The sequence below is a fragment of the Danio rerio genome, chromosome 21 (assembly GCF_049306965.1).
Source record: "Danio rerio strain Tuebingen ecotype United States chromosome 21, GRCz12tu, whole genome shotgun sequence".
NCBI lineage: Eukaryota > Metazoa > Chordata > Actinopteri > Cypriniformes > Danionidae > Danio > Danio rerio.
Window position 1 is genome coordinate 21,286,744 of NC_133196.1, and position 13,849 is coordinate 21,300,592.

The following is a 13,849-nucleotide window of genomic DNA, read 5'->3' on the forward strand; positions in this document are numbered from 1 at the left end:
AATCAACGTAACATTTATAGTTTAGCTTTAATCAATGTAGTTATTTAAGTTCAATTATTCTAAAATTGATATTGTTATGTTTAACCAAATAAAAAAACCCGTTTCCGTTTCATTGAGTTTATTTAATAGCATTTTTACAGTTTTACACATTTTCCAGCAATCAAATGATTATCAAAATCCAAATACTGTCTTTATCTGTATCTTCACTTATTACAATAAGTTAAAATATTAATACTATTAAAATAATAGTAATACAAGTATGAAGTAAATTAAAAACAATAAATGATTTACAAAAATATGCTTACAAAAGCATCATAAAATACACTTTTCAAAATGATACTTTTCATATATTACAAAAAACATTCAAAAATAATATTCTGCCTTCAAATGATTTACAAAAATATACTTCGAAAAATTAAGTCTTCTTTTGTAAACTATGTACCTGTACCTTCTTTACACTGAAAAAGCAGATAACACTTCAGTTGTTCAAAGAAAGATTAACATTTTCAGGCAAAGTAACACGATCAGCACTACACCATAAATTAGACCAACCATCACAGAACATGCAATAGCTACACACATTCATCTCTGACATTTGCAACATTTCTGCACATTTGCACCAGACACTTTCTTACAACCCTCCCTATATCTAAAAAACAAAAAAAAAAAAACACAAAAAAAACATTGTGCATAAAGTCTGCTTCACACAGGTAAGTGGGCTTGACAAACCACATGTAAAAGCATTCTTAATTCTTAACATTCTTTGTATAACTAGCACATCTTGGGTGTACTGCCTCTTCTTGTTGATTTGCTGAATGTCTCCTCAGTTGTAAGTCACTTTAGACAAAAGAGTCTGCTAAATGTTAATGTAACCACAGTAGATTCATAAGGTGGTGTTGCACATCAAGGTTTGTGCTTCATCATGCCCAGCATCCTAAAAATGTCAGGTAAAAAAAAATAAACATTTACCAACAGATCAAAGGTGAAAGGAGGAATTGGTTTAAGAGGAAAATACAAAATGTTTTTTAAAAAATAATAAAATAAAATGTAAATAGCTTACCATGTACTCCCTCACTTAGTGGCTTTAAGGATGCATTCACACCTTTTTTTCCACTGGTGATGTTCTAAATGACATGAAATGACAAATAGTAATTTACTAAATAATTAGTAGTTAAAATTACTAGTAATTTTTACTGTACATCATTTTAATGTGTGTATAGGCATCTAAAGGCATAGTACCTGGATGATCCACAGTCTCCTCAGCCAGATATGGGACTTTAGAGGTTGAGCTGTAAACCTGTGAGGGAGAAAATAGATGCGAGTGAGCAAATATTTGTAATAATAAAATATAATAATATAAATATATAGCATTTAGAATAATATATTTATAATAAAAAAAATGAAAAAAATAAAACACTGCAAACTACTAAACTTAAAAGTTTAAATGTGTTAGATGACCAAACAAATAAGCTTACATTAAATATGTCATCATGCTAGATGTCATCCTATTTAAGTGTCACATATGCTTGTCAAGTTTTTTTTTTTTTTTTTTTAGTTAACAGGCTTGAATAATAACAATGTGCCAACACCACCTTTTAATTAATATTATGTAAGTTATCAAAACTAGCATTCAAACTTGACAAACAGCTTGACACTCATTTAAAATAGAGACTATCAAATCAAATCAAAAATCATATCACTTTTATTGTCACATTATCAGCAGCACGGGTGCTATAAGTGAAATGCTTAGACTATTCTAACATGACTATTCCTTACTACCATTGTTTGCAACTTTATTTTGGGGGAGTTATTAGTATAAAATCTCACAGGAATGCAAAAAAACTACAAATTTATCTGTCATTAATGTGAAAAAGAAACAGGGAACATGGCAATTTCATAACAATACTATACACAAGCACAACAGAGTATTACAAGGGAGTACATTAATGACTCAAATGTTGTCACAGCCTCAATATAAATACATAAAAAGTAAATAAAATCTCACCTGTGTGTCCACATTGGGCAAAGCTTTGTGCACGTTTTCAATTTGTACTGTAATCTTCATCTTTTGATTCCCATAATATGGCGCCGAGCTGAGAGTGATCGTTGTGGTTTGAATCTTCTTACTTCCTGTGTTGTTTTGAAACTGCGCATGTGCAGATATTACTCCACCTATTGACCAAAATGCAGTACTGCAGAAGCAACACAACTCCCTTTCATTCATGTTAATTAAGCGAGCTGTTTAAATGTAAAAACTAACTTTTTCTTATTTTTTCCAACACAACACTTTTATTTTTAATACACAAACATAAGCGAATTGTTTAATTTCAATATAGTTACATTCTTTGGACCAACTAAAGCCATAATTCATTTTTTTGAGTGTAGTCATTACTCTAGTCATAGTCACATGATTATTGTAATTTGTATATTTAGTGCTCAAGAAATTTTATTAATTAAAAAAAATCTTGTGTTGCTTAATATTTTTCAAGAAACCATGATGCATTTATTCCCTTTTTTTAGTAAAAATAGCAGCATTTGCTAGAAAAATATATTCTTGCAAATTTCACACAGAGATCTGAATGTTGTTAACAACAATCTCATTAACAAGGATCTGTGTGAATGAATCATAAATCATTGTATTATACAATGCCAGTTTGTAAAGAAACATTACAAACTTGTCATTCCTGTCTCCTGCCATTACTGTATGCATGATGTCACTATTTTCATAATATGTTGTTATTTACATGGAAAATTATTTATTTAAAGGCACATTGTGTAGGGTTTGTTTCATTAAAATAACAAAAAATCACTATTACAATGTTATTTTTATGTACGTGCATTATCACAAGTGTTTCGAATGTTTAATCCTGAGAAATTAGCAATATTAAAGAGTGACACTTATCATATTCTTTGCTGATGATGTCATTCACCCTTTGCTTTTATAAAAAACAGAAAAAGACTAAAGACTTTAATATTTTGTGTATTTTATTAGCTTTCACAGAGCAGCATAATAACATAAGTTTTGAATACATTAGCTCCTCCATGAGCATAATTTCTGCAGGAGTCCTGTAGGACCTAATAAACACCACAACTCCCAAGATTCCACACTCAGTAACCGAATCACCGATATTTACTTTTGTTTGTGAATACATGACCTCTAGCAGCGAAAATGATATACTGTGCCTTTAAATCAATTAATGACGCCTCTTACTAAGTAAACTTTCTATTGTAAACATTATCTACATTATTATTATGTCTTACTTTTATGCACCATCATCATCTCATTCCAAACCTGTATAGCTTACTTAAGTGGAACACACTAAAAACGGCTTTTGAGAGACATTTTTCTTTGTAGATTTGAAATGAATAGTTTCTAAAATTCAGTTTGGTAACATTTTGGTTACGTCTTTTAGTGTTTTACAGAAAAAAATAAGTCACATAGGTCTCACTCAAAAACAAAAACAACAACAACACTTTTGCTGCTTGGCTAAACTCTTTAATATGGGTTGAAACAACACAATTCTTAAGTTGTTTTTGAGACAACCAATTTTTTTTACGTTCAATCGACTAATAAGTTTGCTTAATTGATTTGTGTTGTGACAACATGATATAATTGTGTGGAACCCAGCACTTTTTACAGTGCTAGATCCACATGAAGATGTTATAAATCTATGACTAAGTAAATGTTTTCGTATGTTTTGCTATACTAAAAAGAAGTATTGTCTAAAAAAAAATACTTGAATTATCCTGGCACAAGTAAACAAACTAATTATCAGCTTGAACTCAAATTTAACCTAGGTGTGGAAGTCAGATTATTCGGCTATCTTATTTTCTAGTTGAAGTCCCCAGCTTCTGGATGCCAAATTAAGGAGACGGTCCGATTCCTTTAAAGCCCTGCTACCGATCGGTGCGTGTGATGAATTGTAGGGAGCAGGAGATGTGTGGAAGTGTTACTGAGGAGGGTAGTGAAATAGACAGGGTGGGCAGAGGGAGGAGACGCGTGCGTTAGCCTGTGTACACGCGTACGCTGTTGTACAGAGAGAGAGAGAAAGAAAGAGGAGGATTGGAGACAGTTATAGATAGACGCTGCTCTCGAGGTGCTCTCCGTTACTTCAGTCTCAAAAGCAGAGAGCGCTGCTGCCGAACGCCTCTGCTTCTTTCTCTCTGGGGCAGCATAGAGGATCGGAAGACATGCTTTGATATTCAACTCTCATACACACGAGTTCACATGCCCGGACATAGTCTCTCTCTGAGTAACATGGGCTTTCCCCCCCCGTCTCACTGCAGTGTGTGTTTTTCCGCGCGGGCTGTTTTCGTTGCTGCTCCTGGTGCGCTGGTGTGCGATGTGTGTTTATGTCTGCACCATGCCGAGGCAAGCGCTCCCAGTCAGCGGCGCCAACGGCCCCAGCAACAGCCTCTGCCTGCCTGAGTTACGATACTGCTTGTGTTTTCCCTGCACAGTTCTGCTCCAGCACGGCGCCGATCCCAACATCCGCAACACCGACGGCAAGTCTGCCCTGGACCTGGCCGACCCGTCCGCGAAAGCTGTCCTCACAGGTAAGTGCCACATTCTGTCTTTTATCAGTGTTTTGATCTTCAGCTGAACGCAGTTTGCCTTTGTCTGCTACTCTGATAGTGTCTCCACGGCTTTGAAACGGAGCAGCATTGTTATGCATCTGTATCTCCACGTTTGGTGTGTTTGTGTAAAGTGAGACTGTTGTTGTCCTTGAGCGCTTCTCTGCCTGCGTGCTCTCTCTTCTCTAGTAGGGATGGGCGATTGAATATTAGGAATATTGAATATTAAGATACTGATCATTGTCTTAATATTGAGTATTGAGATACTTTGTTTGGATTTTGTCTGTGTGTTTTAGTAATTGTTTTGCATTGTTTACAGCTTTAATAGTTTTGCATTTTTGGAGGACATTTATGACCCTGCACTACAAAAGCTGTCATAAGTGTCTATAGTTTTTAGATTTGAGATTTATACATCACCTTAAAGGTTAAATAATGATTTGATTGATGCATGTTTTATTCGGATTGGACAATATTTATCATAGAAACAGTTGTTTGAAAATCTGTTATCTAAAGTTTCAAGAAAATCGAAATATTGAGAAAATCTCCTTTAAAGTTGTACATCTTAGCAACTCACATTTAATCAAAAATATATTTTTTATACATTTACATTGGTAAACTTATGAAATATTTTCATGAAACATAATCTTTACTTGATATTCCAATGATTTTTGGGATGAAAGAAAAATCCATTCAATATGTTTTTGGCTGTTACCTGTGCAACAAAAGACATATTTGAGTAATTAAACCATTTGAGAGTTTTGTTTGTCATGGATTGATCAAAATTTTATTCATTCTTTATATCTATGAAAATATAGATATGACCCTTTCATGAGTCATGAATGTATTGGACAGGCCAGTTAATTTGATCATAGTTGCCAACTTGAAGATTATCATGCTGATTGATAACAGTATAAAAATATTCCTACTTAATTTGACATTGGTACAGTCCTTTCATTCGGAGAATTTGAGGTAAATATTGGTTCACATTTTACAGTAGGGTTTTATTTGTTAGCATTAGTTATTAAACTTTAAAAAAGTCAAGTATTTGCTGGAAAATCTTACATTTGATTCTGATTGGTTAGTTTTCCATTAATACCAACATGTACAAACTCATAACAGCGGTTCATAAGAATGCCTGAATTCAGTGCTTCACACTAGATAACAGCTGTTGTGCTCATTGCTTTCATTATTTGTGTAATTTTTGGTAATTATTTTGTCTCCCTTTTAATCATTGGAAATAATCGATAATTCTTTTCCAAATTGAGCGATATCTATCTATATTTCGATATATTTATATATAGTACACAAAAATATACTTATTGTATGTCCTAAAAATAAACAATTACAGAGTTATTTTGAAATAAATATTTTTTTTATTTAATTATTTAGAAATTGTTTATTTTTAGGACATACAATAAGTATATTTTTTGTTAAAATAGTCATCATAAAAATAAACAGCAGTTTAACAGCTACAATACTGCTGGCGGGAAAGTGGATCAAGCTCGTTAAACAATACAAGGTGACGTAGCATATCTCTAATATCAATACAATTAGTTTTCTGTTGTGGCATGTGTCTGCTGTGTGATTGGCACTTAGATCAAAATCGAGTTAAAGATGTCCAGAGCTTTTCATCCTTATCCACATAAATTTTATCGCAATTCCATATAATAACGTTAATCGGCCCAGCCCTTATAGTCACTATTGAAAAATCCGTATTGAATGACGCTTTACTATGCTTTCATTTTATGGATTGTTTCATTGGCACACATAATTGTCGATCATTGTGTTTATTTGTATTGATAATGATTTATCCTAATTATTTTTAAATTTGATCAATTAATTGTATTGTTAGCAGCTTTACTAATGATATAAGTACAATCTTAAATAAAAAATGTTCCTAGTACAACTTTTAACATCCATGAAATCTTTCCTCTTTACAAAATCTTTATTGTAGTCAAAAAGGTTCTTTACATTTCAAAATGTCGCGCATACTGCTAAAAAAAGATTTGTTTTATAATAAAACCCCCATCACTTTTGAAGAGTGTATCAAGATTTCCATTTAGTACCCCACAGACTCGTATTGTTTAGCCCTGCTTCTTTGTATTGTTTTGTGGGCAGAGATGCATGTATAATCAGGCTCTGCTGATCTACTACACTGTCTTCTTAGACATGCCAATTGTGTTTACACACAGTTGCATCATTTCCTGTTTGGAAAATGCATCCCTTACACGAGGAATGTAGAAAGCCTTTCGTCAGCGAATGAATTCTTCAAACTGACAATACGTTTTGCTGGCAACAAGTATCCTAGTAGTAAAACTTCACTCTTCATCCCTCACAGAAACACGCAGCCGTAATGCATCATAAAACGATTCACTTTCTGAAATCAATACGAGCTTTATTAAAACACATTAGACTCCACAACAACTGGCCGCATAACAATGTTGATCATTTATCATGCCACGTAATAAGAAATTAATTCTCTAATGAAATATGCATCAAATGCAAAATCGAATTAATCAGAAGGTCACTTCAGAAAAAATGCCTATCTTGAATTATTCCCAATGTTGAGCAAATACAAAATGCATTAACTCATGAATGCAAGCCTATTTAATCTCCATTTCTCAGTCTAACAAATCAAAAATAAGGTGATGAGGAATAAATGGCAGCTCCTGGTGTGAATGACAGAGGTGATGTGCTTGGTTTTGTGTGTATAAATAGAGCAGAATGCAGAGCTCTAGTCTCTGGAGTATTTCAGATAATTGTTATAGATCCGTTTTTCCTTCCCGGCTACCTGACCCTGCCTGTCGAGCTTCCCATCATCTGTCCAGAAATATTGAAGAGCAGCATTCATTTCATTCCTAATCACAGTTGGCTAGCTATATCTCACTCAGACTCTACACAACATTCAACTTTTCCATTTTTATTTTATTTATTCCAGTAAGCTAAGCTCTAATTACTATATGAAATATTCACTTAGAAGCTGAGCAACGTGAACCGAGTTATTATTTTTGTTTATTTGCCCAAGGCAAGTTCTACTCCTCTCACTTTCGTTCTGCTAATTTGAATGTAGCTCGCACAAATTACATTGCGAATTAGATGTTTTGCATCACGGTTGCCAAAAGGCGAGACGGAAGAGGTCTAATGCCATCCAACCATCTGTAAGCATATATCTGCTTGCTTTTTTTTTTCTTCAAACAGCTTCCGAATAAACCTCTGGGTCATCAAGTCTGTCTCGATGTTACAGTGTAATTATTACGCGTATTAACTTGTCTAGGTCAGTTCAGTGTACGGCTGGCTGTGAATTGCACTTTTTGGACTTTGGCTGCTTTTTTGATCCAAGGTGTGCAGTTTGGTTTGGCTATTGGATGAAAGCTTTCCAATAAACTGTTGAGTTGTAATTAAAAAATAAAGCAAGCCCGAGTAAGTGTTTTTATTTATTCCAAGGCATTTTTGAACCACACAAATTGTAGATGGTGAACAATCACTTTAAGGGGTTCTTGATTATTGGAAAAATTATAATCATGATTGTTTGGTCATATTTGTAATCACGATTATTTAAAATGATATAAATATATAGGGGTGACCAATATATCGTGGTAAACCTGCTTGCTTGACCTTTTCTCTCCTTTCAGCTGTTATAGCGATACTTCTGGAGAGTGGTCTGCATTCTCGCGGGACTCTTGTGTAATTTAAACGTGAGTGGGCGGTCTAACAATATCGCTCCTGAGCGAGCAAGTGTGTGTGTGTGTGTGTGTGTGTGTGTGAGAGTTTATACAGACTGCCACCCCCCCCACCAAAGATAAAACTGTGTATGGAAAGTATCGTCAATTCACCGAGATATCGAATTGAACCAAATCGATGGCCTGATGATCGTAACCGAACCGTGAGACCAGTGTAGGTTCATACCTCTAATATGACGCATGTTTTTAGGTATTATCAGTTTTTATGGTGTCCAAAGTTATCACACATTCACCAATTGGGTGCTTTGTAAACACTTTAGTTAATATTTTTTTGTATTATTTATGAGGCTCATTTAGCGTAAACATGTATTGGCTTTGGTGTTGTTTTGTGGGACCGGGTAATGACGAGGCAGGCAAAACTCACACAGACTCACACAGACTCTCAAAATATTAAAATAATTCAATTCAATTCAATTCAGCTTTATTAGTATAGCGCTTTTACAATGTAGATTGTGTCAAAGCAGCTTCACATAAATGGTCACAGTAACTGGAACAGTGTGGTTCAGGTTTTAGTGTTTAAGATCAGTTCAGTTCAGTTTAGCTCAGTTCAGTGTGATTTAATCATTACTGAGAGTTCAAACACTGAAGAGCCAATTCATCGATGCCTAGCTCTACCAATCCTGAACCATGCGAGGCAGTGGCGACAGCGGAGAGGGAAAAAAAACTTCACCTGATGGGAACACAATTCTTTTCATCCTGCGACATGGATATCATATTTTTCTGCAGATTGTTGGAGTTGAATGAATAATTTATTAATTTAGTAAACAATTCTTCAGAGAATGCTTGATCGTTACTTTACATTAACAAAAGTTGGATTTTCAGTTTATTTTTTGTCATAAAACATTAATACGACAAAGACTGATCGAATTGATGAAAGTGACAGTAAAGATTTGTAATCTTTTGGTGCATTTTGTCAGCATGTAATTAAATATACAGCAGTGATTTATTACACATAAAAAGAATAGCAAATAATAGTGCAGTTTCTGACTGTTTTAAATAACTTGCTGAAAAATAAGTTGTCATACGGATTAAAATGAATAAAAACTGACAAATTGGACAAATCCTAAAAGTATAGTTCACGCGCAAATTAAAATTGACATCATTTACTCGTTTCAAACATGTTTGAGTTTCTTCTGTTGAACACAAGAAAAGATATGAAGAAATCGGCCTTTGCATTAACTTTCATTGTATTTATTCTTCATACTATGGAATTCAATGGTCACAGATTCCCAGCTTTCTTCAACAGAAAAAATAAACTCGAAGTTTAGAACCACTCAAGAGAGTAAATTATGAGTAAATTAACCTTTCAGAAAGAAATATCTCTTTAATATTGTATAGTGATTCAAAACATTGAATCTTTTATGGCTTGAGCTTTAGGACAAAACAATTCGCAGCAACAAGTAAAACTATCTTTCACTTGTGCCATCACAATGATTATTTTATGCAGTGGTGAACCGATTATTAGCTAGATTTCATTCAGATAGTTAGAGATGTCATCAGTATTCATGGCTTCATATGTCTTCTTCACGGATCCCTGGTTTAAAACGCTGGCTTTCAGAGAACACCAGAGTCGACAGTTTGATTCATGCCTATATTTGACACATAAATAACACCCATGTGGAGCCATTGCCACTGTGAAATGACAGATTCTGAGGGACCTTGAGCTTGACTTTCATCATGTGGTAATGCCTCTGCCATCGTATGATGTCCTTACAAAGACAAAATGTTCCTTTAAGTTGCATTAGACACACTTGCTTTCTAGCTTTTATGCTGAATGATTAATTACTGCTGAAGTACTGCGCTTTGTGCTCCACAATGCTCCGTTTCGTGTTTTTGCTATACTATCTTTTTTCCTTTATTAAAAGGCTAATGGTTTTTATGAATCATGAGCCGTTTTATTCATGCTGGAGCACTGATGGATCAGATAGGGATGTTATTAGCTCAATTGTGTGTGTGTGTGTGTGTGTGTGTGTGTGTGTGTGTGTGTGTGTGTGTGTGTGTGTGTGTGTTTGTGTGTGTTTGTGTGTGTTTGTGTGTGTTTGTGTGTGTTTGTTTGTGTGTGTGTGTGTGTATGTGTATGTGTATGTGTATGTGTATGTGTGTGTAATTTTCTAATGTATTTGTAAAATGCACATTTTAGCAGAGAAGTTCAAGAGAGTCTGCGATATTCTGTTGGCTAATGTAACGTGAAATTGCAAGAATTGCACAAAAAGTGGCCGAGCAGAACTTTAAATAATTCTGGCAGAACACTGCTGTCTTAAGTGCTAATAAATGTATGTCATGTTTAAGAAAGTGCCCACATTCTTCACCATTTGCTTCCATTTGTAAGGTTTTAAGGGTGCTTTAAATGTGAGCTTTATGATTAATATGACACTGCTTTTAAAGGAACAAAGTTAAACAGTTGAGTCTTAATTTTTTTAATCCATTCACCCAATCTCCTGATCTGGCTAAGGCACTTTTTCATAGCTTAGCATAAATTCTGGAGTTCCTAGCTATGTCGACTAGCAACATTTCATATTCTGTCGGTCTTAGTACACAATGTAGCAACAGAGTCAAGCGTTTAAACAGGAATTTCATCACAATTATTTAAAAACATTTTTTGAGAGAGTTGCTAATGGTCTAATCCAATTCAATTATTTATGCTAAGCCAAGCTAAAAGTGCTCCCACCAGACCCAAAGATCCACTGAATTGATTCAAAAGTTAAAAAAACTCAACTGTTTAACTTCAAATAAAGTCTATTTCCAAAACAACTGCAGTGTTTCTCTTAATATATGACACAAGAAATGGAAACGAGACACTTGATTGAAAAAGTTCTGTTAGGTAAACACTTCATATGTAGGATTATTCTGAAATTATGAAGCATGAGGTTGCAAATGTTAACAAAAAAGATTTCTACTGTCTAAAGTGCATTTTCTTTTCTTTATTTGAAGTTTTAATTGTGCTATAGAAGTGATTTTTATCATTAATATGTTTGTATGGGTGCTGGAAATCTTTAAAAATTGCTTGAGTCTACTATTTTTTTAAGGTTGGAAACGTGCTTAGATTTTGGACAAATTTCTTGAAAATGTCATTGTGTTGATTTTGTTGCAATCTATCTTACTAAGTAGGCAATTAAAAAAAAAACAATTGAAATAAAGCAAATCTAATTGCTTTTGTATTTGCTCTTGGAGTCTGAGTTAAGTAGTCTTACCATTTTTTTTTTTTTATCCATATACCAAATATCTCAGTCTGAACAAAACTATTTTCTCATAGCTCTGCATGAATCTAATAAAGTTCCTAGCCATATCGACTTGGAAAATAGAAATATTTTATTTACTTTTCCATAAAATTAAAGCTCTGAGTCTGCATATGTGCCTGTTGTGTGATCTGCCTTTTTAAATCTGTGCCTTTGATATAAATATGAATATAAATATATATTTAGATGCAAGTTAGTGATATTTAAGAGAGTAAATGATAGTAATTTAATGTTAGGGATGAGGCAAACCTGTCATCAAAGATTTTCCTAATACTATAATAACAACAACAACAACAATAATAATAATAATAATAATAATAATAATAATAATAATAATAATAATAGTATTAATAATAACAATAATAATAATTCCATACATTTGTATAGCGCTTTTCTGGACACTCATCCAGAATCACTCACTCACTCATGAATCTCCTCATCCTCCACCAGTGTGCAGCAACCACCTGGATGATGCGACAGCAGCCATATTACGCCAGACCGCACAGCAGCTGATGGGTGGAAAGGAGACAGAGCGATGAAGCCAATTATGACATGGGCATGGTTAGAAGGCCATGATAGATGGATGCCAGTGGGCAAATTTGGCCAGGATGCCAGGGTTAAACCCCTACTCTTCTGGGATTTTTAATGACCACATAGAGTCAGAACCTCGGTTTAACGTCTCATCCGAAAGAAAGCGCACACTGAGCAGTATAGAGTCCCCTTAACTAAACTGGGGCATTAGGACTCTCACAGACCGCAGGTTGAGCGCCCCCTGGTGGCTTTACTAACAATACTTCCGGCAACAACCTATCTTTCCCGTGCGGTCTCCCATCCAGGTACTGACCGGGCGCAGCCCTGCTTCAATTCAATACAATGATAATTAGCATCTAATATAATGTGATGACGTATGTTTATGTATGTAAATGTCATGTGCCACACTCGTAAAGCACTGAAAAAGTTTGCAAATGCATCTGGAAAGGGATTGGAATGTGCTTAAGATTGACTTAGGGAAAAGTGTAAGAACCAGAATATGACACTGCTTCTAATATGAGACAGAGAAAAGTTAAACTAGATAGAAACAATTAGGCCTGGTTAAGGCTTGTTATTCGATGTGCACACTTCATATGTGGGCTTATTTTGAAATGATGAAGCATTAATATGCAACTCATTAATATGCAGGATTCTTATGGCTACTGGAAATATTTAAAAATGCTTGATTCTACTGTTTTTAAGGTTTGAAAAGTGCTTAGATTTTGGACAAAGTTCTTGAAACTGCTTAAAAATGTATTAGTGTTGATTTCGTAATAATCTATCTCAATATAATTGTAATAAAAACTACTATTTAAATAAAACTAAATTTAAAATAAAAGATGACAGATTTAAGATGAAAGTAGGCAAGTAAATGAAAGTAATTCAATGTTAGGCTTGGGGCTGATCTGTCATCAAACTTTGTTTTTGAGAAGACTATACTATACTTCAGAAAACAATAATGATTAGAATCTGATATAATGTGATGATGTATGTATATGTGTGAAAGTCATTTGCCACACTTGTAAAGCACTGAAAAAGTTTGTAAAAGCATCCGGAAAGTGATTGGAATGTGCCTGAATTGACTTTGGGAAAAGTGTAAGAACCAGAATATGACACTGCTTCTAATATGAGACAGAGAAAAGTGAAACTTGATAGAAACAATTTAGACCTGGTTAAGACTTGTTATTCGAGGTGCGCACTTCATACATGAGCTTATTCTGAAATGATGAAGCATGAGATTGCAGCTGTTAACTAAATCAGTTTTGTTTTGCTGCTCTCAAACACCAGAGTTAACCTCATCTCTGGTGCTGTATTATAATCAGATGTGAGTAAATTTCTCTATTGTTACAGCCCTGATGAATCCAATTTGCTCAGCTTGTTCGTTTTTGCCGAGATTAGTTCATAACACTTCAGAATAGAACAATCAAATAGCCGCTGGCATATCATCCTCTTGCCACGTTGAACAAAATGCTGTTCATTTAGTTTTGCATGATTGACTTTCAAGAGGTGCTATTCATTAAGAACGCTTCCCATGATAAAAACACTGGTATTTTTGAATCAACGCAAGTTCAATTCGAAAGACAAACTTAAAAATCTGCGCCTTAAAGAGCGAATCCCAGGGTAAGGCATTTGAATGATGACTCTGACATTTATGTGTGTAATGGAAAGATGTTTGAAGTACCAGTGCCCTACAGCATAAAAACAGTGCAAGAAAGCTTTTTAAATGTTTTTATGAGATACAGACCTGAATCGGTCGGGTTGTGGACC

At 34.3% G+C, this 13,849-nt stretch overlaps 1 protein-coding gene and 1 long non-coding RNA gene across 7 annotated transcripts in view; one reads left to right on the forward strand and one right to left on the reverse strand.

Moving 5' to 3' along the window:
• The window catches only part of tnksa (tankyrase, TRF1-interacting ankyrin-related ADP-ribose polymerase a), a 174,401-nt gene that overhangs the window by 16,690 nt on the left and 143,862 nt on the right, over positions 1 to 13,849 (forward strand). For all 6 annotated transcript variants that reach the window (XR_012396727.1, XR_012396728.1, XR_012396729.1 and 3 more), the window contains exon 3: positions 4,462 to 4,557. Coding sequence is in view for 3 of the 6 variants with exons in the window: in XM_068218960.2 (XP_068075061.2) it covers positions 4,462 to 4,557 (96 nt within the window). In the remaining 3 variants the exon portion in view is untranslated. The remainder of the gene's footprint in view (positions 1 to 4,461; positions 4,558 to 13,849) is intronic.
• Positions 105 to 2,134, reverse strand: LOC141379849 (uncharacterized). Its single transcript, XR_012396730.1, has 4 exons — positions 2,006 to 2,134; positions 1,240 to 1,297; positions 1,061 to 1,124; positions 105 to 934 (listed from the first exon to the last, which is right to left on the reverse strand). It is a non-coding gene; the product is annotated as an uncharacterized lncRNA (long non-coding RNA).